The sequence below is a fragment of the Hypomesus nipponensis genome, chromosome 4, assembly GCF_054491055.1.
Source record: "Hypomesus nipponensis isolate SF chromosome 4, ASM5449105v1, whole genome shotgun sequence".
NCBI classification, from domain to species: Eukaryota; Metazoa; Chordata; class Actinopteri; order Osmeriformes; family Osmeridae; genus Hypomesus; species Hypomesus nipponensis.
In genome coordinates this window covers 4,754,728-4,782,500 of record NC_140364.1, presented here as the reverse complement: position 1 = coordinate 4,782,500, position 27,773 = coordinate 4,754,728, and the positions used below count along the sequence as shown (strand labels likewise).

General features: G+C 49.6%; 1 protein-coding gene across 1 annotated transcript in view; it reads right to left on the bottom strand.

The window, feature by feature from the left end:
* The window catches only part of jarid2b (jumonji and AT-rich interaction domain containing 2b), a 91,013-nt gene extending 63,628 nt beyond the window's left edge, over nucleotides 1–27,385 (bottom strand). Inside the window, 1 exon segment of the mRNA XM_084695859.1 lies at nucleotides 26,834–27,385. Within this exon segment, the coding sequence (XP_084551985.1) occupies nucleotides 26,834–26,878 (45 nt within the window). The 5' untranslated portion in view covers nucleotides 26,879–27,385.
* Nucleotides 27,386–27,773: the final 388 nt, after the last annotated feature.

Here is a 27,773-nt window from a genome sequence, read left to right as displayed (position 1 = left end):
CTGTGCACGGAGAAAATGACACATGGAAAAAAGCTAAAGATGTCTGAAATATGGAATTGAATCAAGTGCTGTGTTCAATTTGCAAAACATTTTTGGGCGCTGGTAAATTGTCAGCTCCTATTACTGGGAAACTAGAAACCAAGAGGGTGGATGTGTGTGTGTCTGTGTCCTGGTGTAGAGTGAGAACAGGCAATGATCCAGATATTTAGGGATACCCTTACAGATGCCAACTGAACTGATATTTAAGTCAACTTCGCGAGCAATCTCTCTAACAAAGTAGCGTTCAAATATCAACATAACTGCTGTATAAGCGTGGTTGTGTAAGTATAAACAGTGGTTGTTTTCAAAGCGACTACGGCTTGTTGACAAGTTACTCGACCCCTGAGGATTTCCTGTTGCCAATAAGTTCTCTCGTTGCTGCCAGAAAGCTATGGAAAGTCAAGGAGCGCTGAAGCTATGGAGAGCTGGAGATCTCAGGGGGTGGGGTGGGGGGTGGCTAGAGAGAGCTTACTTCCTGTTCACGGAGCAACGTCCCAATGATGCAGCGAGGAAGGGAGGAACGTTTAGAACAGGTATTCATTCAGACTTGCTCTTTTCTTGACCATTTTTTGTTCTTTCTCTATGTCTGAGGAGAGCTTTAGCCAGACGTTTTTTTTATGGATTGGGGGTGGGGGGGGGGGGGGGCATGCACAGACAACTGTTAAATCTGGGAACGAGGCTGTTTAGTTCAGGGCCAGTGGACTGGGTTGCCATAGACAAGCTGGCAGTGCTGCCTGCTGCCACAACGCATGGCCGTTCTGCCTTCGCTCTTTTCATCTGGGACATTTCTTTACTGACGAAAAAGGTGCGAAATCGTACAAAAGATGAAGAGCTTAGAATGTGGCGAAAGAGAGACGAGTTAGGAAAACACAGCACAGAGTAAGAGCTAGAGAGAGAAAAAGAGAGAGAGATAGAGAGGGGGGGGAGAGAGAGAGTATGAGAAGGAGTGTGTGAGAAACAGAGAGAGAGAGAGAGAGAGGGGGGGGGGGGGTGGCCTTGTGGAGGTACCACTTTTCACAGTGAGGTCATCCATTTCCTCCAGGCGTCATTCTAGCTCTCTCTCTCTCTCCTGGTACTGGAGCCACTTTAAAGACCATTCTTTTCCCCTGGGCTCCCGGGGCCCATCAAGATAATGCAAGTTCATCTTCGACTCGGCTTCTTTTTCGAGAGGCCAGTTTAGTGGACAGTTAACCTCAGCGCTGCTCAAACCCACCACCCGGAATTGGCTCTCGTGACCAGACGCCTCACAGAATGTTCAGGTGCGTCAGTGGCAGCAGTCTGGGGGTTGAGAAGGCCGTGCCGACGCGGATGTGACTGTCGGTGCGTATCTGAAAGGACGGAATCATCCGGAGGGATTTGGGAGTCGCTTTCCACCTCTCCACCCGCAAACACCACCTGTTCCGCGATGTCGCAGTTTTAATAGGACAAGGGGAAACATTTGTGAGGTTACCTTGTGAGAGAGAGAGAGAGAGAGAGAGAGAGAGAGAGAGAGAGAGAGAGAGAGAGAGAGAGAGAGAGAGAGAGAGAGAGAGAGAGAGAGAGAGAGAGAGAGAGAGAGAGAGAGAGAGAGAGAGAGAGAGAGAGAGAGAGAGAGAGAGAGAGAGAGAGAGAGAGAGAGAGAGAGAGAGAGAGAGAGAGAGAGAGAGAGAGAGAGAGAGAGAGAGAGAGAGAGAGAGAGAGAGCGAGCGAGAGAAGGGAAGAGAGAAAGCGTGTTAGCAAGAGCGACAGTCGCTAAAAAACGACGCCCGGTGCCGCAGCAACAAGGAATGCTAACTGAATTAGCCTCCCCCTCTGGGGCCGGACACAGGGAAGAGATGCGTCAGACCAGTCTAATGACATTAGCACCGGGGAGAGGAAGGAGGAGGGGTGAAGGTGGTGGGGGAGCCGCAGGGGGTTGAGGAAGGGTGAAGGAAAAGATTGGTGGATTAAGGGGGGGGGGTTTGGGGCTGGTTGGCTGGCCGAGCCATGTTGGACATCAAGTGTGGTCCCAGAGGAGGGAGGTCAGTGTGGGCAGAACTGGAGGTCCTGCTGCCCAGACCAGAGGAGCTCGATAGTGCATTAAGCCAACGGATAAACAGAGGGATAGGGAGTGGAATTGCGAGAGAGAGAAAGAGATAGAGAAAGAATGGGAAAGGGATAAAGATACAGTAGATAGAGATGGAGAGAGAGATAAAACAAAGAGAGAGAGGGATAGAAAGAGAGAGAGAGAGAGAGAGAGTGAGGGACAGAGAGAGAGAGACAGAAAGAGAGAGTAGGGGGGAGTGAGATGAGGGCAGCCTTCTGTGCCATCTGTACTAATCAAAGGAGCTCAAAATAGCAGGCATGCCAGGGGGAGGGCATAAACACTGCCTGCTCTGTCCCTAATCACCTCTCCGAAACACAACCACCAACACAGGCAGGGCTTGAAAGCGGACGAGCGCGCGCACACACACACACACACCTCTCACTGTGTTCACGTGCCCAGTGCCTCTCAAATGGAGTGGACATCTGATGAGAGGGAAAATACCATTATCCCATTCTAACATGAATCAACCCAAAGCTTTTTACACATTTTAGCTTTCAAAGATATGGGCCTTTCCAGACAAACACTGCGTAAAACGTGCCAATCTGAAGGGCGGGGGGGGGAGAGAGAGAAAAAGTTTGGCCACTTCTAAACGTCGTAAAACCGTGAGCTACACGCCTCCTGTATAGCACCGTTTATAACAGCAGATCCCAGAAGTCCGTCTCTGTTGAGATACCCCTTTGAGGTCTCCATGTCAAATCAATGGCTGATTAATCGATACAAAAGAACAGGATTAAACCGGCTTCCATGTAAAACCCCAGGCAGTGGCACGGGGTAAGCTGCCATTGATTACTCTGCCTGGCCTTTGTGATTCCAAGAAAAACTGCTAAGACCAAGACCTTGCTGTATGCTAATGTCAGGACACAGTGGGTAAATGTTTAAACTGGAGAGATTGAGAGGAGGGGAGTGTGGGTGAGTGTGTGTGCATGTAAATGTGTGTGTGTGTGCATGTAAGTGTGTGTGTGTAAAAGCATAGAAGTATAATAATAAAGATCGCAGAAGCCTTTATTTAAAGCAACGTATAGCACAGGGGATTTGAACCTGCAACCTCTTGATCTGCTGCCATAATGCTCTTACTACTGACCTTTACTCCCTCTGAACCATGCAATAGCTATATTGCTCAATATAATCAGCCGAGCAACAGCAGCACATGTTTCATCTGCCAGCAAAAGGAAAGGGCTCTCTCGAATATATTCACCTTCATTCCCCAAATATCACTTCCTGGTTTTCAGAGGAAGGAAGCCTGCAAGTCTGTAGGTTGGAGGATGGTCTTACACTCTGAAATTGTCACCTTAAACGGTCTCCAGCGATTTGGAGCCAAACAAACGCATGCCTGATAATAGTTTCACTGGTACCGTTTCAAACCACGTCTGGGAACCAAAGTCCTCTTTAATGTTGTTCCCTTCTCATCTCTCCCTTCATCCTACATGAAATAGACGAGGAAGATTATAATTACTCTCCGTGCAGGCTGTTCCAGAAGGATCATGCCATGAGGAGCATGTTGGGAGGAATGAAAAGAGGGACGGAGAGAAAGAGAGACAGAGGGAGAGGTGTGTGGAGGAGTGCTGTGACAGACTGACTGGCTGCCCTGCTGTGCTGGGAAAACAGACACACACACACACGCACACGCACGCACACGCACGCAGGGCCGGGTGTCTATTCCAGAGAGTCTGAGTCGGGATGCAGACACGGTGACGAACAGACAGACGTAGGGGAGAGGAGGAAGAGGGTGAGCGAGGAGCGATCTTGATGTGCCGCCAGTGATAAACTGGGCTCCGTCAGAACATTCGGGAGCTGCGAGGTGTGTGTGTGGGCCTCGCGTCTCACCACCCTGACACCGAGACACACACACTGTCTCTCTCACGAACTTTGTGCGCCCACACAAAATGCGAAACGGCCCCGACTCGGAGAGGAAATCGGTGGTTACCTCTTAGGAGCGGGGACTTGGAGAAACGAGGGCACGCATCCCTTTTACCACTCCACCCCCTCCAACACACACACACCATTTCCCCCTCGACCTCCATCGGCCTGCCAATTCCATATTAATGCTGACGGGCTGGGAGTACCGGGGCAGATGGGGAGAGGCAGTGGAGCGTCCCCACACGCATGTCCAGGGTCCTGTTTACAGCCCAGCGTGCCGCTCAGCTCACGTTCCCCTCTCTCTCTCTCTCTCTCTCGCTTCCCTTTTCACAAAGGTCTCTCCGTCTCTCCCTCGGTCATTCTCGTTTCTCGCCCTCGTTCTCGCTCTTGCCCTCGCTCTCACCCTCACTCTCAGGGTTTTTTTTCTTCTTTCTTTCGAACGATGGAATAGAGGATAGGGCAAGAGGTTTAGCCACGCTTCCCTTGGTCTGCATCTCTACAGAGTTCTGAAAGGTTGCTCTGCCCCTGGGCTAAAAGGCTAACCATGGCTGGAAGAGAACAAGTATGTCGCACTGGAGTGTAATTTAATAACGAAGGACATTCAGAATAAACTGTGAGGAAGGGGGGGGGGGGGGGGTGGTAAAGACAGAGATAAGGAGGAACAGGAGGAGGCGGGGGCGTGAAGACGACGATGTGGATCAGGAGGAGAAAGATCCGGGGCGACTCAAAACTTGAAAACACAGAAACACTCACACAAAATTTGAGCTTCCCCTGTTCACTAAGGGCGCACGGTAAAAGACCACTTCCTCAGACAATGTTTGCATTGCAAACATTGACATTCCCCAGGCTTTCCCCAAGGACAACATAGAGCCTTAAAAAGTATCCAGCAAAGATGTACTCTACACTACAGTATGGAAATTCTGGTGTCATCATAGGGATTTATTGTTGACTGGGGGGACAAAACGACATTCCATTTAATTTCAAGGTTCCCATGTGGACCCCCCTATAGGAAACACCAACTCTGTTGAGAGTCGGGTCTTTAAGTTTAAATTTGGAAAACTCCAAATGTTCTGAGATAAAAGGCCAGCCACAGCAGGGCTGTGGGCCTCACATGGCCTCACATGCAAGCATGCACGACTTCCCATCTCCCCCCCCCCCCCGGTGCTTCACTTCCTGGTCAACCCAAACTCTGTGACCTCCTCCTTTTCATTATCAGCCATGTGCAGTGGCAAGTTCAAAGCCCCCTCCCTCCCTCAAATTGGAGGGATGTGCGGTATAGTACAAATAGGAAAGTGAATGGGTTTGGAGATGGGGGGGGGGGGGGGCAGACAAACTAGCCATCACTGCAGGGGGCATCTTCACATCCAGGAGAAGTCTGCAGACCATTTCCTGAGAGGCCTGATGCCATTTCTTAAACTAATTGAGCCCGTTATCCTGGCTCTTGATTGGACCGAAGTGGCCTTGCCCTAATTGGCTTCTAATGCAAACCAGAAGCCCCTCCAAGTCTTGATTCAAATCTATTCTCCTACATATCCCATGAGTCAGAAGTGTGTTCATTTTCCAATGACCGTGGGCGACCAAAACAGCGGCCACAACCAGAGGCCGGACCACTTAGGCTGCATGTGACTGGGGGTCTGAGGGCTGGGGGGGTCTGAGGGCTGGGGGGGGTCTGAGGGCTGGGGGGGGCTGAGGGCTGGGGGGGGCTGAGGGCTGGGGGGGGCTGAGGGCTGGGGGGGGTCTGAGGGCTGGGGGGGGCTGAGGGCTGGGGGGGGTCTGAGGGCTGGGGGGGGCTGAGGGCTGGGGGGGGTCTGAGGGCTGGGGGGGGCTGAGGGCTGGGGGGGGTCTGAGGGCTGGGGGGGGCTGAGGGCTGGGGGGGGCTGAGGGCTGGGGGGGGGGGGGGGGGGGAGACTAAGGCAGCCTTGTGGCTACTCAAGCCTCAGCAGAGCTTTTGTATTCTGAGTCAACCTGACCACCGTCTGACAAAGTTCCTCTCCTTTCAACCCTCTTTGTAGCCCACCCAAGAGACACCATTAACGGTTGGATTCTCTCCATCACCCCCCCCTCCCCCCCCCCCCCCCCACACACACACACACACACACCTTTTTCTATGCCCATCTGCTACCCTGATGGCTGAAAGCTTCATATGACTTGGGAGGCAGTTGTGATCAAAATCCGACTTGTGAAAATAGGAGCACACACGCACACCTCGGAGGACATCCCCAAGTACAACCCCAATACGCATGTCAAGTCCTGAAATATGCTCAGGTCAAAAGAACCGTTCAGGACATGAGGCTCCACATCTGTCCGTTCTACTTTTGCGCAGGCAACGTTCAAGTTCAAGTCTTTTATTTGTCAGGTACACAGAACAACACAAGGTCAGACTGGGCATTGACATTCTTAAGAAAAGACAACGCAAGCACCTGGCCTAACATAACATATAAGTACACAGAACATCATTGACATCTAACGTGCATTGACTACGGTGAGCAGGACCAGGAATGGCCTGCAAGGCTGTTAGCCAGGAGACCAGCAGCCTGGACACGTGGAGCAGGAACCCGAAACCACTTAACCAAAACCACTAATTCAATACCGGATGAGTCACGACAACAAGGGCCGGGACTCTGGGCCGGTAGTTAGGACTATCTCCGGGGGTCGCTGGCTCTGGCTGTATGTTCTTTAGGCTTAGTGAGGTCATCAAAACCGTGCCAGGAGCGAGCCCGAGACGAAAGCAGCTCAGCTAACGGAACGACGGTTAGAAGAATGTCATCCACTGTGGTTTGCTAACCTGCATGTAGGCTGATTGTGATGAGTAATGCCTTGCTCCTGCGTTGGATTAGGCCACTTCTCTGTCGCCACCCATTGACGTGACATTGGCCGCGTGCGAACGACTGAATGACACGCAGCTGGGAGTAGGAAGGAAGGAGTGAGGCAATGAGTCTGAGTCAGAATAATTCTGAATCATGCTTAATCCAAATCCCTGTCGTCGTCGTTATTCAACGGAAAGCGGAGGTTCTCATGAGTAAACGTTTCTGGCTCAGTAGGGAGAGAAAGAAAAAGAAAAAAAAACAAGCGCGCTCTAGTGTGCTAAGACTCAGAGCTTCAGAAACGCGATGGGGGGGGGGTTAGGAGAGCAGAGACGTGGGATTTTTTAGCTAATCTTTCATTTCAACCCCCCCCCCCCCCCCGCACCCTGTCTTTTTTTACATCACGCTTTTAACAAGTACGGTATTATTCCTTTCGTAAAGCCTTGAAGAATGACCGAGTAAGCGATTTCACATAAAGATTTGACATTTTTCACAATATTTCCCATGTATGACCGTGTGTGTGCAGTCCATGCTCCCAGGTCTCCACTTCCCGCCCTCTTCTAATTGTTCGCTTCCTTATCAGGACAGGAAACTCCTTCCTCCTCTTCTGCCATCTTCTTTCCTATCATGATTTACCTCTTTGCAAGGCCTCTCGGGGGAGTTGGAGGAAGGGAGGCTTTGTGGCTGGACTGGACCCCACGCTCGGTTAGACTAAAACGACAGATGAGTATGTAACTGGACAGAGCGTCAGGGAAGTGAACTCGACAGCGCGCGTCTCTCTTATCGCTGACAAGCAGAAGAGCGAGTTGCTAGGGTGATTTGCGGCACGGTTTCGACCGTTCAACGTGGGACCAACAGAAAGGGCATGTAAAAACCTGGTCGGGTTTTTTGGTGTCAGAAACCATGATACATCATTTTCATTGCCGGGCTTGACGCGTTCACAGGAGAAAATCGTTTGCTTTAGGGCGGGGGTTCTCAATAAGCGGACTCTGGTCCGGACCCGGACCCGGATGCAATACAATTTGGACCGGAGCCAAAATCAACATTCTAATTTAGTCATGATCCAAGCGAGTTTTCATTGGTACCTACATTTTGTTTCGACTCAATGTGGTTTCTATCATCCGTGACCAATCCAAAGGTCCAATCAGGAGGTGTAATAACTGTAATCACCATGACAACTCAACGTTGGCCGCAACCTCTGTGGTTCACGCAGGTTGTGTGTCACAACGGAACTTTCCAGAACCAAGGTTCCAGAACCATTCATGGCATTCCAGGGGAACGACGGCACGACCCGAAAAGAATGCGGACCATTCCAAAATGTCTCTTGGGAGACAGTGTATACCACGGTGTCATACGGTAGCTTTATCTGTGTTTGTGTGTGTGTGTGTGTCTGCGTCTGTCCTCACATCTGTGCTCTCCAACCCAGGGATGGAGGGTGATCTTGGTGTAGAAGGTGACACCTAGACCAGACTATCCAGATAGCGCATTAGAAGGCTTAGTTCCTGCGGTTCCCCAACAACACTGTATCCCCCCCCCCTCTCTGTCTCTTTCACCTCCCTCTCTACAATGCGTTTCTGTGACGTTATTCAACGCTCCATGTAACCCAAATAGGTAGGGGAGAACCGTCGAGAAAAATCCGGGGTGGATGAAGACAGGGTGGAAAGATGAACGATAATCGGAACAGGGCAAAGGGGCAGGGCCCGTTGCTAATGTGAAGGCCCGTCTACTGGAGAGAAAGATCCCATCGCAATCCACTTTCCAGCGCATGGTTGTGGTTGGTGTTAACAAGTGTATTAAAGATTCCTGTCAAAAAGTCTCACATTCGAAACTATTTCATCCAGCCCCACATGTTGGCCCCTCTGTGGGAATTCCAACAAGAGACCTGTAATGCTGTGGCCGGGAATGCCTGACCTCTGCATGCACCCGGAGGAGGGCGCGGTATAGAGACGCCAGAACTCTGACCCACAAAACCACAACTCCCAGAAGGCACCTCTTATCGACTGGAGTCTGGCCCTGCTCTTTGCCACGGGCTAACCCCAGGTTTCCTTTAAACATAATGGAGTTCCACCAGAAAAGGCCATAGGGGACTAGTTTGATACAGAAGGCTGCGTGTGTGTGTGTGTGATAATGTGCAAGGCAGAGAGGGGTTGGAGGGGATAAGATGAGGGTTTGTCGTCTTACTGTCTGGCTACTCAGTGAGTATCGGGTGTGTGCGTGTGTGTGTGTACAGGGGAGTGGTCAGAGATACTGGAGACAGGTTAATTACAACTGTCTGCACACAGAAACCACAATGCAAAAGTACAGGCTTAAACGTTTGTTATTTCGGGAGTAGGCATTGATCTTTCCCTCCCTCCCTATCCTTCATCCCCTCTTCCTTCCTGCCCTCTGTCTGTAACCCCCTCCCCCTCACCCCCCTCCCCTCAGTCATGGCAGCACAGTCGGTCTCATTTCGAGGGACTGTTTTTGGAGCTGTGACTCTTATTCTCCCTCCTCCTCGTCGCTGCATCCAAAACCACTAAGCTCGATGCGGACGTGTCAGACAAACCCAAGCTATACATCATCAATAGCTGCACTAACCACATAGACAACAAGTCTTCCCCCCCCCTTCCTCCTGGCGATTTTTCCCCACACAGTCATACCCTGTCTTGCCCCCCCCCCCCTCCCCTCCCCCACGGTCACCTTTTAGGTCATATAATACTAGCCAGGAAATACGAATTCCCAGATCACCAACATCTTCCCACCCTCATCACTCACTCACTGGGGAGGGGGGTGGGGGGGGGGTGGGGGTTCGATTCTGTTCCCATTCAGATGCGGAGGCAGGTCGGGGGAATGGGACATGGAACCCTGCCCGGCGCGAGCATTATCCAGAAATGTTCCCTCTGTGTTCTAACTACAGTGGGAATTCAGCAGGGAGAGTGGCTGTACAGTGTGGCCATTGTAAGGGCCAGCCACCCATACGTCACAGGGAGAGAAGGAGGGGGAGCGAGAGACAGAGGAGAATGAGCCCTGGCAATATCCTTTTAGAGACCGGGGAGAAAAACAGGCGAAGATCAAAATGGAAAAAAAATAAAGCTTTGGGGAGGGTGGGGGGGAAATCATACAGTCATGTGGCCAGTTTTTCCCCTCAAAATATACCAGATCAAAGCCAAAGACACCACATGGTCGTGGATAACTGCTGGAAATGTGGTTTTGGAAATGTCAACTTCAAAAATACACCTGATGCCAAGGACAGCTGTGACGGGCCTGAGTGTGGGGGCGTGTCCAATCACAGGCCTCCGACTGCCGTGTGCACGCTCAGGTGCTCCCTGCCTTCACCAGGGTAACGGCATGTTTTCATCGTGACCCTACTGGTTTTGTCCCTGGTTGCCGGCCACCGCAGAGCCATGTTTGAGATACCGTGGCGTGGAACTTTAGTCAGACATCGTGTATGCTTCCTCCTCCCAGCCATGGTGAGAGCTAAACACTTAGTTTCCATACCAACACGACACCCCAGGCTCGCACGCCCACGCGCCTCGAGGTAGCAGCCCTCAAATGAGTCCTGTCGTAAACATAATGACATACTTTAGGCCCTCGCCGGGTCTATTCTTTCTTGGCTTCTCATGGCGAGGGATGGAAAGAAGAAGAAGAAGAAGAAAAAACATACAGAGTCGCAAAGTTTCAAAGGGGAAACTGAGTTGCGGGGAGGGCAGTCTACTTCCTGGAAATCCGTGACGCGAGGTGGGTGACGTTTCCCTTCTGCCATTCGTCTGCGGCCGAGACCTGAGCTTGTTCTTGACATCCGTCTCATAGTGAAACCTTGAACTGTTCACCGTTTTCCTGTCAGCCATCGTGTGGGGGAGAAGTGTGTGGGGGGGGGGGGGAGTCAGGGGGAAAGTAGCTCAGGGGGTGAATTGCAAGTCGCACAATTGTTCGGCGGTATAATAAATATAGTGGGCTTTCAAAATGCATCACGACAAATATGCTAAGCTAACAACAACACAAATGACACGGTCGATTACTGCCGGTCACCTGATAAACGCATCAATTGTCGATCATCTTACTCGGAAAATGATTCGCACATCATTTGGTGCATGGGGTGTTGGTTACAAACAGGAAAGTTGCGGAACTTAAAGAGATAGTAAAGCCAGCAAGGAGGTTCCACAAGACAGAGGACGCCCCTGCAACGTCCCTTAAGAAACCCTGTACCCCTCTCTGCCATATCCAGCAAGCAAAGCTCTCCCATTGGCATGAAGGATTTACCAGAATGAGGCTTTCATTGGAAGCTGCTCAACCATGCTCAATCCAGCGTCTTCTGATATGCAATAAAAAGGGGGATTCTTGGGCTTGTGGGGTAGCGTTCGAGGTACTCCGCATACCTTCATTATCTGCTTTCAGAATGTGAGGCAAGTCATTCTGAAAGGAAAAACGGTGAAGAACAACAATCGTCATGCTAAAAGCGAGGGAGTTTCTGCATACTGCCGGTTATTCCTTTTCTTTTAAGGGGGGACAGATAAACTCCTTGACCCCGGCTGAATTCTCAAACGTGCACGTCGCAAATCCACCCTCCGATCAATGAGGAGGCAGCTTTCGTCCGGCTAGATCATTCCAGGAGGCTCTGCAAGGTCACGTCAGAATGACTTTAGTCAGACTATATTTGAAGAGAAGAAAAAAAGAAGAAAAAGAAATGCGTGCCTGAGACGGAAACACTGTTCGTGATCCAACGTCACAAAAAAACAACCGCGTGGCGGAAAAAAATCTCAACAAACCCGGATGATCGATCGATGCTAATCGACGGGGTGCAAACAACCGAGGGCATTCCTCGGCATGCGCGCCTTCACGCGCCGATTTCCCTTTTTACGTGACAGAGAGAGTCTGATCAAGAACCGACATGGAGGTCTCTCTCACACACACACACACACACACACACAGTGGGATGTTTCCTTCTCCTGAGACCACAAGGGGAAGCACAGACACCGACACGAGCCATCGGGAGCCAATCAGACAACATCCCAAGAAAATAGACGATTGGCTCAATGAGAGCAGGGAACAGCCTTGTACAAGGATTACAATGCGGGGCGACACAGTGCCGGGCAGCCATGACAGTGCCATGCCGGATCTGGTTCCCTCTGTTAGCCATTTAAACCCATGACTATCCCCAGGGGCAGAGAGCCCGGACCCACAGTCTGTCTCCACCCTCCCCTCCACCCCCCAGCCCCACCATGGATACCCAAGCCTTTTTTCCGCTCACCCATCAAGACCACTTTTGTTCTCCTGGCCTTGCCGGCTCAGCCAATCGGGCGGCGGAGCGCATGGAAAAAGCCTGGCAGGGGATTGGACCGGGGAGGCGTGGGGCTCCTCCCACCCTTCCAGTCTGTCGCCTAACAACAGCGGCATGCTGCTCGCTCGCTCGCCTGCCCTTTCAATTGCTCCCTCTCTCCGGCACCTAGTGCGCTCGCATCTCTCTCTCTCTCTCTCTCTCCCCCCCCCCTCTCTCTCTCCCTCTCCAGCTCCCTCCCTCACTGCCTCCCAGACCTAACCCTCTTTCTGCCGTCGGTTCTGGACAGGACCCGGCCTGTCATCCATCTCCTCCACCTCTCTCCTTCTCCATAGGCTCCTGCCGCCAGTCTGCTCGTGACTTGTCTCGCTCGGAGCGATGTTGAACAGAGCTCTCTGTGCCCTGGGGTTCAGCTGTATCTCTATCTCTCTCTCTCCCACACACACACACACACACACACACACACACACACCTTCCTGGGCCCCTTGCCTGGCGGCGCAGAAGCAGTGGGAGGTCACTGGCTCCTGGCGGAAGGAAACTGTAAAAGAGAAAACCCAGAGCACTGCACACGCACGCACACGCACGCACACGCGCGCACTCGCACAGAGGCTCAAGCGGCTTGGTCCGCCCGGCACTGTGCAGGGTTGAACAAGGTCTTTGCGCTGACCTACTTCTCGGTCATTACTCACACACACACACGAGCGCGCGCTCACACACAGACAGGCGGACTAAAAAGCGAGCTCGACATCCACACCGTGCGTGTAGCTCTCCGACAACCAGCCAGGTGGTGTCAATGTTTTGTTTGGTGTAGAGGGACGAGGGAGGGACGAGGGGGGGGGGGGCATCGACGGGGTTGTCATGGGGCCTACTCTACCGCCCCCAACCCCCACCCCTGTCTTTCCTTCCCTCCTTCCTGTAACGAGGTAGCAACAAAGAGAGCCCCCCCTCCCTGTGAAGGGAGAGGTGTTAACAGCACCGCCACAGACCCCGCTCGGCCGTCTCGCGTTCGCCGTTTCTGCTCCCGACTGCACTCGCTTTGACTGGCTCCGCTTTGTTTGCCGGCGCACCAATGTGTCTCTTCAAATGTGTGGGTCATACGTTTCTCTCCCGATTGCCTTCTCTATCTTTCTCTCTCCCTCTCAGAGACGCGTACACTTTTGATCCGGGGACCTTGACGAGCCATTTACATTCTTCTGATTTTTCAATAAAACCTTTGGCGCAGAAAAAACAACTAACAAAAACACAGGGTTAACTCGGCGCTGGCGAAGTCAGAAAGGCTCATCCTTCTTCCAGAATGATATCAGCCCCGACACTTCAAAGCCCGCAACCTTGACGCCGGCAAACAGGCCAGCTTCACCATTTGTTTGCCTTTGAAGAGCGATACAGTTACAGATGGATTTGGTTCCGTCTGCTCAACTGTACGTGCACCTCGTTTAAAAAGACGAGAGCTCGGACTAAATATTCAACAACAACAAAAACGCAAGGACTTCCAGGTGCTTTCCAAAGGTGACGCCTGTTGGTTTCCTGGGTGCATCTCTGGCGTCTAATGTTACAAAAAATGAGAGGGAGGGGGGGGGGGGTGGAAGGGCAAGACGGTTGGCCACGGGTTCTCTCAGGCACAGTGCGTTCCTCGCACGCCAGAGCAACACCACATTCCTTCTGCCCCCCCCCCCAAACACACAGCCCACTGGGGCATGTGGCCATTGTCACTGTCTCCAGCCCCTAGCCATTCAGCTAGGACAATAGAGATATGGAGAAGCTGGCAAAAGCCAGTGTGTGTGTGTGTCTGTGAGTGAGTGTGTGTGAGTGAAGGGTGACACAATGGATACAGCAGCGTTGCATCACTACTCATTCATTCAAGTCCAAACGGTTCTGCTCCCATCCCATTTGACACGCTCATTACAAAGTAACAACCTGGGAGAAGCGAGTGGTAGGTCAAAAATTTTTGTTTTTCTAAGGGGAGCTTTTGAAGGTGCGCTGGGATCAGTCTACATGACAGCTCGTCGTCGCTGCTCTCGTCTAGGGAGATGGTATGCAGTCAGGGTGGTGGCGACACTGCGGGCGGGGACAAAGCTACGCTGACAGACGGGAGGACCGGTCATGCTGGGGCTGCGCTGTGTGTCTCTCCCTGTGTGCGTCTCTCCCTGTGTGCGTCTCTGCGCTGTGCGTCTCTGCGCTGTGCGTCTCTGCGCTTTGCGTCTCTGCGCTTTGCGTCTCTGCGCTGTGCGTCTCTCCCTGTGCGTCTCTCCCTGTGTCTCTCCCTGTGTCTCTCCCTGTGTCTCTCCCTGTGTCTCTCCCTGTGTCTCTCCCTGTGTCTCTCCCTGTGCGTCTCTCCCTGTGCGTCTCTCCCTGTGCGTCTCTCCCTGTGCGTCTCTCCCTGTGCGTCTCTCCCTGTGTCTCTCCCTGTGTCTCTCCCTGTGCGTCTCTCCCTGTGTCTCTCCCTGTGTCTCTCCCTGTGTCTCTCCCTGTGTCTCTCCCTGTGTCTCTCCCTGTGCGTCTCTCCCTGTGTCTCTCCCTGTGTCTCTCCCTGTGTCTCTCCCTGTGTCTCTCCCTGTGCGTCTCTGCCCCTGGTGAAGACGGGTGTGAAGGGAAACGCTCAGGGCTTCACCTGTGCTTGCTTACGCCACCGAGGAAACTGCCCGACTGAAAAACATCCAGTACACAGACCAAGCACAAGGTCACACATAGAGATAAAGGGCATATCCACTACATTGAGATCCAGTCATCCAATGCATGGGGATACAATCGGTGATATCTTAGCTAATTGTGATGAAAATGGGAACATGAGACATAACATGAGATTTATGTTTGTCATATTTCCTGTTGTCTGTAATGGCGTAATGACTCAGCGCTGCCTATCTGGACCAGGAGACAGTTGAGACCTTCCTCGTGAGGTATGTAATAGTGAGGTATTTTGTCAGGTGTGCATTAGCCTATCCTTGGAATGAAACAAAACCAACACTGTGTGTGTGTGTGTGTGTGTGTGTGTGTGTGTGTGTGTGTGTGTGTGTGTGTGTGTGTGTGTGTGTGTGTGTGTGTGTGTGTGTGTGTGTGTGTGTGTGTGTGTGTGTGTAAGGGGGGCTGCTTCAAAGCTCCGTGCTCTGAGGACAGGGCTTGGCTGTGTCAAGCTGCCGCTCAGCGCTGAAGCAGGGCCGACAGACAGGGCCGAGTCAGGGACCTGCTCCCACAGTCAATTAGGAGCCTGGCTGCCAGAGTGGAAAAATGAGACGCGGGGGAGTGTGTGTGTGTGTGTGTGTGTGTGTGTGTGTGTGTGTGTGTGTGTGTGTGTACTATAGCTGACGACAAGAAAAGCAGGAAGGGGTGGGGCGGGCGTGCGAGAGCGGACAGTATGTGAGAGCAAGGAACCGGGCTTGAGAAACCCTCGGCAAATACACTTCCCATGATGCAGTGCGCGTGCTTGGCACGGCGTGTGCGGTGGTGCGAGCCCCGGCGCGGCCACGGAACAGCGAGGGGAGATGCTAAGCCTCTTTTGTCCGAGCCTGTAAATGACCATTTAGGGTCAGCGGTTCACGGTGTGCACAAAAGCCCGGCCAATTCCTTCTGTGACCCGCAGGCATTTTCCAGGAACGACAACATTGGCAAGAGAGAAAAAAAAAATCTGTGTGTTTGCGGTGCCCCGCGTTATTTTGTTTGGTCCGCAACAGTCATATCAACCGTACTCATTTCATTTGTGAGTAAGTCGTGAGCTCAAAGTAAAAACTATGAAAGACCTGACGATGACCTCTTTGGCACTGTAGATCTATTGATATCAGGAGAACTGTAAAAAGTGTCAAATAAACAGTGGTAAACAACATTGGATTTACGATCCATTTCCTTTAGCATCAATAAGGAAAATGCCAAGAAAAACACCAGGAACATTTTGAAGAGGGATGCTGTTTACTTTTTGCCGCGAGAGCAGCTAAGAAACGAGCCAGTCTGGGCTTCGACAGATTCGCAACACATGAAATGAGAGCTGGATAGATTTGCAGAAAGCAGGGGAGGGAAGGAGACAGAGACAGAGAGAGACAGAGACAGAGACAGAGACAGAGACAGAGACACAGAGACACAGAGACAGAGACAGAGACAGAGACAGAGACAGAGACAGAGACAGAGAATGTGCTCAGGACCTGGAGGACAAACTGACTATGTTACAAGTAGATAAGAAAACAACAGCCAGGTCCGCTGCTACGCTGTTGAGTCCGGGGGAAATGATTGCTCGCCGTTTAATGCAGCTGTGAGCACTCTTCACCTGTGGGAGGGTTCAGTCTCGCAGGCAGACCGTACAGTGGATGGCAGAGTCAAGCGTCTGGCGATTAGCTGGCCTGAATTCATGAGGGCCTATGTCAATAAAAGGAGGAGGAGAGCGGGGGAGAGAGGCTATGACTATTAGCGGCTATCCCTATTTCAAACTAAAAACTATCCATAACTTGCACACCAACCTGCAATTAGGACATTAAAATCGACGGAAAAATTGTGATTTGTTGTTCGGGCACTTGAAAGAAAACACAGGACAAAACAGAACCTCGCCATATGTCTGGCTCCAGGAACGCCTCTCCTCGGTGCGGACAAAGGGCCAGGCTGGGCTGGGGGAGCGGGGCCGGGGGCTCGGAGGGGCTGAGCGAGGCTCAGAGCGAGGCTCAGAGTGAAGGGTGGCTGAGCGTAATGCAGATTGTCAGAGAGATAAGATTACCAGTTGCTGTGGTGGGAATGGATGCGACCGCAGAAGCAAACTGACGGTTGACAGGAAGGACCGAGACGGGGGACGGGGGGGGGGGTTGTACTAATCAGGCCCCCACCCACACTCCCACCGATATTGGACAGCACCCATGCTTAGGAGGAGCACAGCCATCTCAAATCGTTGAACAACGGACGCCCCCTTAAGTCTTGGCCTGAGCCATTTTGCATGTGACACCAACCACACACACACACACACACACACACACACACACACACGCGAGCCCGTTTGGTAACACAGAAAACGGGGGGAAAAAAAAGATTTAAGGATTCAATTCACCGTGTTTATCACGTACATCAAATCTTGAATCAGAATCCCAAGCAGCGTCAATAACACCCAGGCTAAGACACTGCAACCGCTAGTCAGGTAACAGGACTTAGGGGCTTACACAGCACGGACAATCAATTGTTCACGGTCGACAACCACTGCACTGAAACACATAACAGCCCACTGTAAGCACACACACCCAGGATGTGTCCCTGCTTCACAGTGCTCCTTCATACCTCAACACACACCCAGAGAAGAGTCCTGGACATTCACTAAACACAGCAGTAAACAGAGAGAGCGTTGCCGACTACAGATTACCATTCACACGGATTGATTCATTTATTTGTTTGGTTTTCCGGTTTTGGTTTGATTCCAGTTGAGCTCCAGTTCTGGACCTAGTTTATCCTCTCCCTCTCAACGATAGGCACGGCAGTTAAGAAAAGACTGTTCTCATCGGAACTAGAGCTAAACCTCTTGTTTCACACACGTGCACGCACACACACACACACACAAAGGCAAAGCCTGCGGCCTGAGACTGAGTGAGAGGGGGCCTAGAGAAGGGGCCAGGGAAACAAGAGAGAGAGAGAGAGAGAGAGAGAGAGAGAGAGAGAGAGAGAGACAGACAGCGAGAGAGAGAGACAGCGAGCGAGAGACAGAGAGCGAAAGACAGAGAGAGAGACAGAGAGAGAGAGAGACAGAGAGAGAGAGAGAGAGAGAGAGAAAAATGGTGTGAGAAGGAGAGAGCAAGGGAAGGAGAGAGCGAGGGAAGGAGAGAGGTGAATAATGGCGTGTTCCCCTGCTGCGGGTTGCGTGAGGAGCTGAGAGATGATGGTGATGGTGATGTACGAGGGCCCATTAGACCACATTCACCCCCCCCCCCAACACAGACTAGCAGGCTCCTCCTCCTCTCCTTCTCTCTGGCTGGTAATTGGGCTCAAAGGGAGCCTATGCTTGAAGGGAAATAAATGAACTTTTGGCTCTCAAGACCAGGTAAGCTGGTAGGTAGCCAGTTCCAAGAGACTTTGGTCTTCAAAACCATTGTGGTCGAAAACAACTAACGAAGCTTGAGTGGCTAATCTTGCAATTTTATCTTTTGAGTCATCGTGTTGGGCCACAAAGGAAGGCTGTTCCAAACACTCCCATCAAAACCATCCTTCGAACGTGTCGAGCACTATAAACGTGGCCAGCCGACTCAGCAACTGTCACACGCATGGCCGATATTGCTCAGTAAAACCAGCATGTGCCATTTCTATGAAGAAACCTTAGATGGCACGCTGTCATATGCATCATCTCTGCATCGGATTAGTCAAAATAGTCCATGGAGTCCACAGAATAACTCCACTGTTCAGACATCAATGGCCAGAGGGAAACAAAGCAGCGTTTTCTTCCAGTCATTCTAGTCGTGTCTGAAGTCATAGACGAGGACTGAAAGTCAGAGTGGGTAGCAGGTGAAAGAGTGATGAGTTGGGGGGGGGGGTTGGGGTTTCAACCAAAGTCTAGATTTCCAGTACCAGTGGAAGGCTTTGTGGTTTGGATCGAAATAGACATACACTGACAATTACAGTGTAAATATGCCTGACATATTTGGGATAGTTAACTGGGCAGATTCCAACAACATGTTTGTAAAAGGATGACTAAAGGACAAGCCAAGTATTAAAACCACTGCTGCTCATGTGCATGTTGTGCAAGTAAACTTCCCATGACTGACTGATGGCATCATACACACTGGCTTCTCCAGATATTTCCAGGCGCTCGAGTGCTGTTTCTAAGGGGAAAAAAGGGAGGGGAATTTTGGGTTCTGGCAAACCGTGGTAGTTGCTATAGAAACGGGGTAGTTAGGCCACCTCGGTGTGCGTGGTGCATAAAAAAAAAAATACAACTTTCAGTCACTATGGTAACTCGCTGTTAGGTGACTGACAAAATGGGTTTACACAGCGTGCTTCAGAGTTTGTATAACGTTTAACATTTTGCTTAAATCATTAATTTTGCCATTACACAATTGATGCCATGTCAGGAGCTATTTGTAATGGGCTATAATACACAGTCACAGGTTGTTGGTTTTCAGGGCATGAATATGGCCTTGGTATTTGATTTATTACATGGAAGCGGGGGGGGGGGGGGGGGGCAGGAGGTGGATGAGACGACAAGCAACCCAGACGTTTGAATCCTTTTATTGGGTGCACCAAACACTTTAGCCCCCTGCTGAGAGGCCTGGAGATGGCTGGAAGTGCTATAAAAACCACTTTCTGAAAACTGGAGAGAAACATGGATGGGGAGTTCATGAAGCACTGGAGCGCGGAAGTTCGTTTCTATATCTATTTTAAAGTATATCTGTCTGATGGTTCTAAACTAAACTGAAGTAATTGCCCGAAACTGCTAAAACAGACTGCAGAGGCAGCGATGGCTTATTCTGCCACTGAAAGGAAGTGTTCCCTTTACAAGGGGAGAGAGAGAGGAGGGGGGAGAGAGAGACAGAGACAGAGAGAGAGAGAAACAAGAGACATGTGTGAGAAAAGGAGGACTTGCAGTCAACCGCTCCAGTTGTAGGAGCTGTGGAAGCTTCCAGCGATGACTTTTGCAGTCAAAATCAAGACGAAACAAGATGGGGGCTGAAACGCAGACTACAGAGAACACCAAAGACGGAAAGAGGGAGCTCAGAAGGGAGAAGGGCTGGTCTGTTGAACCGCCAAACAGTTGATTAATACCACACACGGATATGGAAACCTACACTGCCCCCACACACACAATGTTGGTCGAGGAGATCCTCGACTAAACCAGGGAAGAGAAACTGCTGAGGCTCCTGTTCTGACACCCAACTACAGACTGCCCCCCCCCCCCCCCCCAACTCCTCTGCTCTTTGGAGCACCACAGAGTATTGACTTCAAAAAGGAACGAGGCAAACGTATCTGCCTCTCCACCTGCTAACGTTTCCAGTTTAGAGGCCGCGTGTGGCAGATGGCCTGCTCGTGGTAGAGGGGTGGCGTGGTCGGGAGGGACAAACGGTCTCTCTTACCTCCATTACCCGGACCAAGGAATTAGGACCCACTGGCTCTCTCCTCATCTTCCCACTTCCCTATCCAAACTAAACCATTCCCCTGCCCACAGCTGGCCCGCCTGTCAGACCAGTGGGAGCACCCTCCCCATTCCACCTCTCCTCCTGCCTCACCTACCACCGCACCCCCCCCCCCCCCCCCCTCACATCGAACGAAGCACAAAGCCGACCTCAGAGGCAGGGAAGGCAGCGGTAACTTGGCAGACGGGCCGGAAACCTCTCCGCACTCGGCCGCCCCCCTGGAGGAGCTCTGGAGGAAGTTCCCGTTCAGAGTTACCGCTCCGCTTGGAGGAGGAACCCTACAATCCAGACTGGGCTGGAAGAAAAAAAAAAAAAGGCTGCGTTCGTAAGCTCCGGCTAACCGTCACTCCATAACCGGCCAGGCACGGTCCGAAAGCCATAAACGAGGGTCGTCACAGTAAAAAGAATTGAGGAAGCTATGCTTTTACTGCCATTAAATGCAGCTCTCGTGAGAGAGAGGGCCTGCCGGCCAAGTCGACATTGGCACAGGGCTGAAACCTGAACACAGCGGGCCAAAGGTCTGTGTTTGCATCTATTTGGCAGGAGAAGCTAACAGTTATATTACTCAGCATGATTTACTGAGAATGACTGTACTTGGTGGAAATCCAAAGACCTATCACTGTAGCACCGACTCGTGTTATGAGTGTACACTGAATTTCAAATACACTGAATTTCAATAAACACATAACATAACTCGTATAACTTGTTTGACTACGTGCTCTTATGGTTCTTCCCATTGGCACTTATTTGCTTTTCACAAAGTATGCTTCATGTTTTGCCCGCCCGCAATGTTTTTGGGGCCATCTCGTTGTTTATGATCATTGACCAATGCACTTTTGTAAAGCTCTCTCTTGGAAGTCGCATTGGATAAAAGCGTCTGCTGAATGAATAAAGGCAACTGTAACTCTTTGGTTATGATGCCAGCTTACCCTTTAAATACTTAAGGGTTTCAGAGACACACACTGTAAATCCACAAAAGCTCCCTGTGCCATTCAATGACATAATGAAGTCAAACGATAACATGTAAAAAGACATATTCAACACAAACCCACAAAAAGAAGCACGCTGATTGAAAATAGGTCTTGGGAGGCTAATACGAGCGCTTTTTACTCCTCATTGCACATTCCCATTAGGCAAAATCCAGCATTGCAGGCAATAAGACAAGGTGGTAATGTGAATCAATATTGACACAGTCGCCATTCTGTTTTTCCCGTCCCTAGCGACTCTGGCAATGAATAGTAGTCAGTGTGGTAGTGGGGGATAATAAGGGATTGACCTGGGGGGGGGGGGGGCACATCTAAAACTGTGGTAGCTGGGATTAAGCAAAAAGAGCCTTGCACTTGCCCTGACCAACTGCAACTAATTCATAACAGAATATCAAATGTTGCGGTAGGAGTGAGTATCAGGACCTTGCAGTGCCTGTGGGTGAGGCCAACCTAAAAGCCGACCCGTAAGTGATCATTCAGCTTCTGGAGGTTAGGTAAGTAGGTTAGATGTGGCAGATAAACCAATCTGGCCCTTATCAACACACACACACACGTCGTGCGTACATAAACAGAGAGGAGAACCACACCAGCGGACGGACACCCAATCACTCACAAACACACATTCATTCACTCACTGGCTCTCACCACCCCCCCCCCCCCCCCCCCCACACACACACACACACACACACACACACACAGACAGACAGAGTGTGTGCAGTCCGCACCCTCTCAGGGCCCAGGCAGCGGTGTCCGTCTCCCACCTGCATCCCGACCCACAGAAGCCCATCAGTCCCTCTGCAACATGACAACGTGCACAAAGGGAGGGCCGGCGTGGCGGACGTGACTCGCGCACACGCGGGGGAGAGTGGCCCTTTAAATCTGCAGCCGCGTCACCCGGCTCCTTATCTGGAGCGCTGCGCAGAACACACCTTTTCCTTCAGAAGTCACACACACTCGAGAATAGCCGCGCCCCCCCACACCCCTCCCCCTGCTCCCATGGCGAGAGGGGGGGGGGGGGGGAATTCCTAGCGTTGCACCAAGCATGCACATCCCAGGCAGAGGTGGCTGAGCTGGCTCGGTTGGCAGAGAGGGGCCAAGGATCTGTGACACGAATGCACGGCGATAGCGCCATGACCACAGCTGATAAGTGCATGTTGCGCAACGGCCGTCGGGAGCGCTGACGTCACCACTGAGATGCAAATGACAATGGCGGGGGTGGTGTGAGGCGTGGGGGGGGGGGGACAACGTGCGGCAAGCAACGCCCAAATAACGGCACAAATGCGTCAATGAATGAGGGATGATGAGGGGCCTGGCGGGCCTTCTCGGAGCTCTCCGACGACTCGGCTAGCTGGAGACGTCGAGGGAAGAGCGCGCAATTCGTCGCCAAGTCAACCGTGACAACACAAGAACTAGACTTCATCTTGGGAGGCCTTCTGGCAATTGGGTTATTGTTGTTTTGAGAATTTGTTTTAGATGTTTGCGATTCCTCCCGCTACCAGTCATGACATTTTCTTTGTGATCATTCATTTAATAAATTGTGCCCCACTTGGAACAAAAACACCCAGCTATCCCCTGGCCTACTGAATTACAAATCAAATAGTGTTACAAAGGGATACAAAGTCACCGCAAAAACACCGTAGTTGTCACCGCACTAGGTCCAACTCCTTTTTTATTTTTTATTCGCAAAGTCAAACTCTAAAGTGTGTGAATCTAAGTGAAGTGAATTGAAATGCCTCATAGGATTACACTGGCCTGGTTGCCTCAACATAAGGTTAAATGAAGCGCATTCTAGCTGTGGTAGATAAAGAGCCTTTAGCGGCCCTCTCTCTCCTCATGGTCCGACACGAGGCCCGCATTCAAACGGTGAGGTTAAGGGGCCGGGCACAGAGGTGGGGTGGAGGGCTGGTTCAGCATTATGCAGGCCTCAGCTCTACCCCTGCTCTCACCCTTTTTTTGTTTCCTCTTTTGGTGCGCACGTGAGCGCGCATGCGTACACACACACACACACACACACACAGCAGTGGATTTTTCAACTTGGCTCTCATCAGTTGTGCGCCTGATGAAACAAACACTGACAGCCTCTTTACATTTGTAAAGGCCCCTGCAGCAGCTGTGCCTGTCCCACACACACCCCCGTGTGCACGCGGACACACACACACACAGCACACGTAAATCTGAGGCCTAGCTCCAGCTGGAGCCTGCAGGAAGAGCCGACTCGGCACAAAATGGCCCTGGCTGTTCCACGCTCCGCTCAGCCCTCCTCTCACCTGCTCTCCTTCCTCTTCTTATCTCTGCTTGCCTTCTTTCCTATCCATATTCCTGCTTCTCTCGCAGTGTCTCTCGGCCCCGTGCACTCTCTATAACATGTTTAGCCCAACCGAACCACGCCACCTCAGATTAACACTGCTTCCACCGGTCAGAACGCCAAACCCTTCTCCAAGCATAGAAATACATTAATTTGTCAACCATAGAAATGAGGAAATGATTAAAAAGGGAGGATGACGGCCGATTGAAAGGAAGCATGCATGCTTCAAAATGTAAAAATGCCAGGAAAATACATCAGCAACGTGCCATTCTGAAACGTGAAATGGCATTTCTGCTTTTTGAATGTATATATATATATATATATATATATATATATATATATATATATATATATATATATATATATATATATATATATATATATTTACACATTTTTTATTTATTTTTTGTGCTCGTTTCACATTTGGGATCTATCAATCCTGGCAGAGGCTAATTGCGTTTCCTTGTTTGCTTTTATTAGGGACTCTTTTTTTCATAACTTATGAATTTTATTAACATTAATGGATGGTGTTTGTGTGCGTGTGCGCATGGAAGGGGAGGGGGGCAGTGGATAACAACTCGCACTCGTGTTCCAGGGGAAATGGTTAAGCCAAGCATGTATAATTGTCTTACGCTAATTAAGGGTATGTGGGGGGGGGGGGGGGGGGCTGGGTAAATTGGAGGGGGCAAGAGTTCTGTTCTAAGAGGAGGCCCGGGGGACGGCTCCTCCAGGTTGTCGTTTTGTTTTTCTCCTGGTTTGGTCCGACCAGACTTCACCCACAGCTGCTACGCCTCGGCAGATGTGACAAGTGGTGTTCTGTGCGGCCCAATTTCACACACACGCACACATAATCTATAATTATAGATAAAGTTAAGAGCAGGCCATAAAAATAGGCCTGTCTGACATTATAAGTCCACATTGTTGGGTAAAAATAAACTCTGGAGTGTCCCATGTAGCGACTTGGGGCTTTGTTCAACTGCTTGCACAGCAATTGTAGGTCCAAAGTTCCTGGCATCTCAATATGCAATGAAAGGAGGTAACTGGACAAGAGGGGACTACTCAAAAAAAACACTGAATACTGCAACAGAATATAACCCTAACTGCCACAGTAAGAGAGAGATTATATATATATATATATATATATATATATATATATATATATTTATACACACACATACACACACGAACAAGCTTGATAATCAAAATGTTGAATTGCAGCAGAAGAGATAATATGTATAATATATACTTCTTAAAACTATGTATTTTAAGATTCGGTAGGATAGTTGTTATGCATCCACTTTAGTAACACAGAACACTCCTTGATCATTCAGTAAAGTTAAAGTGCAGGAAAATGGACCTCCGATATCAAACTCAAATCTACAGACAGTTGATTTCTGATGTCATCCAACTCCATTCCAGTGGAATTGAACCATTTGGCAGCCATCTTATACCATCCACAAAAAGAAATAAATTAGAACTTAGGCTACAGAACTTTAGAAATAGTACAAGCCACTTAAACTATTTGGCTAGCTTTACGTTCATTTTAAGAAATCATTGAATTCCCATCTGTAAATAAATGTCGTTTAGTTGCTTAGCATTGGGGTGAAAGTTGAATTATTACGTGATATCAACATTCTTAAACAGTTGCGAATGTTATGGGAGTTTCGTCTGTTGTAAAAGTATATATCTGACGACAAAACCAAGTTCAAATAGAACCATGTACCGTTATTGTAGGACATTCTGTCCTTTACTGCTCTATATCAATTGTCTGAATCAATTGTTACCCTTTAAACCTGTTGCTCAGTTCCTTGTAACCTCCACTGAGTGCCAAAGGTAAACAAATATCTTGCAAGATCTTGCCATTATGCTAGAATGAAATGCAAGAAGACAATTTTCTAAACTCCCAATATGTAGACTCAAAACAGGGGGAGACAATGCGATTTAAACTCTAAAGTATACGCGTGAACAGAGTGATATGCTTGGTGTGCAGTTATTAAACTAATGTCTCCATTAGGCCAACGCGGATGACGATAATGCATTGCAACCATAATGTTTCAGCAACAGCCACGAAACTAATCATGTGAGCACATTCGTAGTAACTCCTGGGTTAAGGCTACAAGGTAACTTGGCCAAGCAATCTGCTGAGCGATTCAGTTTGAGGGATTACGTCTTTGTTTGGTTTTCACTGGTACACTGCTTTTCCCCTCGTGGAAAACAACCTCGTGGGCAAGACCAATACTACTGGTAAAGCCATCAAAGTGGCCAAACAGATATACACCACTCCTCTCCTTACAAAATTCGCCGGTAGACAGGGTAACCTACTTGCAGAAAGAAAATGGTTGCTTCTTGCTTTTGCCTTACACGTGAACCTCTGCAATGCGACTGAAACACATTGGCTCATTGAAATTACACTCTTCAGCAATACAATGTAACGAAACGGTGTTTGATTTAGCGTGAACGGGGGGCTCGTGAAGCTTAAACAATTATAAGTAGCCTAGGCTAGATCCCGGATAAATAGTGTCCGAGAGGGGCTTTAAAATCATAGCTCTGCGAGCTTCGGCTGCTGCAGTATCTTCCATCTGTTCGCAGAGGTCACACGGAGACGTTAAACATGAAGCAAAAACGATTCAACTCACACATAACATCTTTCAGTACAGATAAAGTAACACCTAGTGACCATAGAATGTCACGAATAACTTCAAAATGACGCCACGATTATTCAAGTGCTGTTAATCGAATGGGTAGGGGGAATTGCTTGACCCCTTTTTTAAGAGATCTCACTCCCTTTCGGCGTCAAATGAAATGAGAGTCACACTGTATGCATTTTGGTCAGCAGATAACATACATCGGACTTGCTATGTGCAAGACCCATCAAAACCACAACTGTAAATTCGTCGTGATCTTTGAAATAAATCATCCGAAAGACTAAGGAGAAGACTCAGCATGGGGGAAATGGAAGCCGGAATAACTGAGCCAAGCCATGGCCGATATGGCTGTCTTTATGGCTCTGAATAGAAGCTATTTGCAGTGCTAACAAAGCCATTCTGAAAACAATCAATCTGTTTTGTGGCCCTCTGAACAATAATCAACACAACGAAGATAGTGTAACATAATATTTCATGAAACAAAGATACCTAGAATGATCACAGTCGTTTCAGCTACCAGTTAAGCCTCGCATAAAATGTCAGATGTTGAAGAAATGATACACAACATAGCCTACAATGGATAAATATGATTGTCTCTTTAAATCAAATAATTTAAATGTTTAGGGTTTGAAAACTAACACCTTCAAAGAGATTTGACCCAAATAAAATACAGCTGCGTAATGGTACGCTAACCTTCATAGTCCGTGATGAAAGTTTATGCATTTTCATCAAAACAGGCGATTAGAACGTGCCAACTTGCGACGGTAGATTTGGTATTGCACATTTGAGATATAAATACTCACGTATTTCTTTTGGATAATATTCCTCTTAGGTCTTTCCTTGCTCATTCTGCAATCCAAAATGTTTTGCTATAAAGAGAATGGCCACATGAATTTCTTTCTTTGACTCGCCTCTCCGGAGCACACCAAATACGATTTAAATCCCCTGGTCTGGTGTAAACTGGCTGGCTTTGCAGAATCCTTCTTCTGTGATTACCACGAAGATTTGGATATCGTCGATAAATCCCAAATTGGAGGTCAACAACGAAAAAAGATGGACAAAAAACAAAACTTACTTCGACATAACATAGTCAAAACAATTCACAACAATAACTTCCATTCGCATTACAGCTCGGCGTTAGCACTCATTCCCGGCTGTGTGGAACGACATGAATGTTTTGAATGAAAGCAAATGTTGTCTGAAAGAAGTTACATCTTGCTTGGGAGTATTAAAGAGAACGAAATAAATAAAATAAAAAAGGTTTGATGTCACGTTTTGGCTGGAGCTTGCAGACGACGAGTGAACTCTCCAGCAGCACTGCTAATCTGAAACAAGGCGAGCTCCTTTCTTCCCCCCCTTCAGCCTATCACATCGGTCACCATGGACAGCGGTAACTTTAAAACCTGGTCCTGCCAGGGACCGAGTGAAAATATCCATCCAAGCCGGGAACAGAATAGGTTCTGTTGTGTCTTCGTCTTTTATGTAGGTCACTTTAACTTGTTTTAAACGTTAGTGAACATTGCTAGTTTTCTCAACGCAGTTTTCCTCGCTGCTATGACCTACTCCGCATAAGACAAACACGAGCGCCCTCCCATATAGCCTTTGTTTATAACAACAACAAGAGGATGGCCAACTTCAAATAATTTCTAAGGCTTCACAAGAACGTTGTGAGTGCTTAAGCATTTACCAGGCGATGCATGTTTTTTTCCGAATGTTATAACATGTATTTGGTCTGGTCTCAAA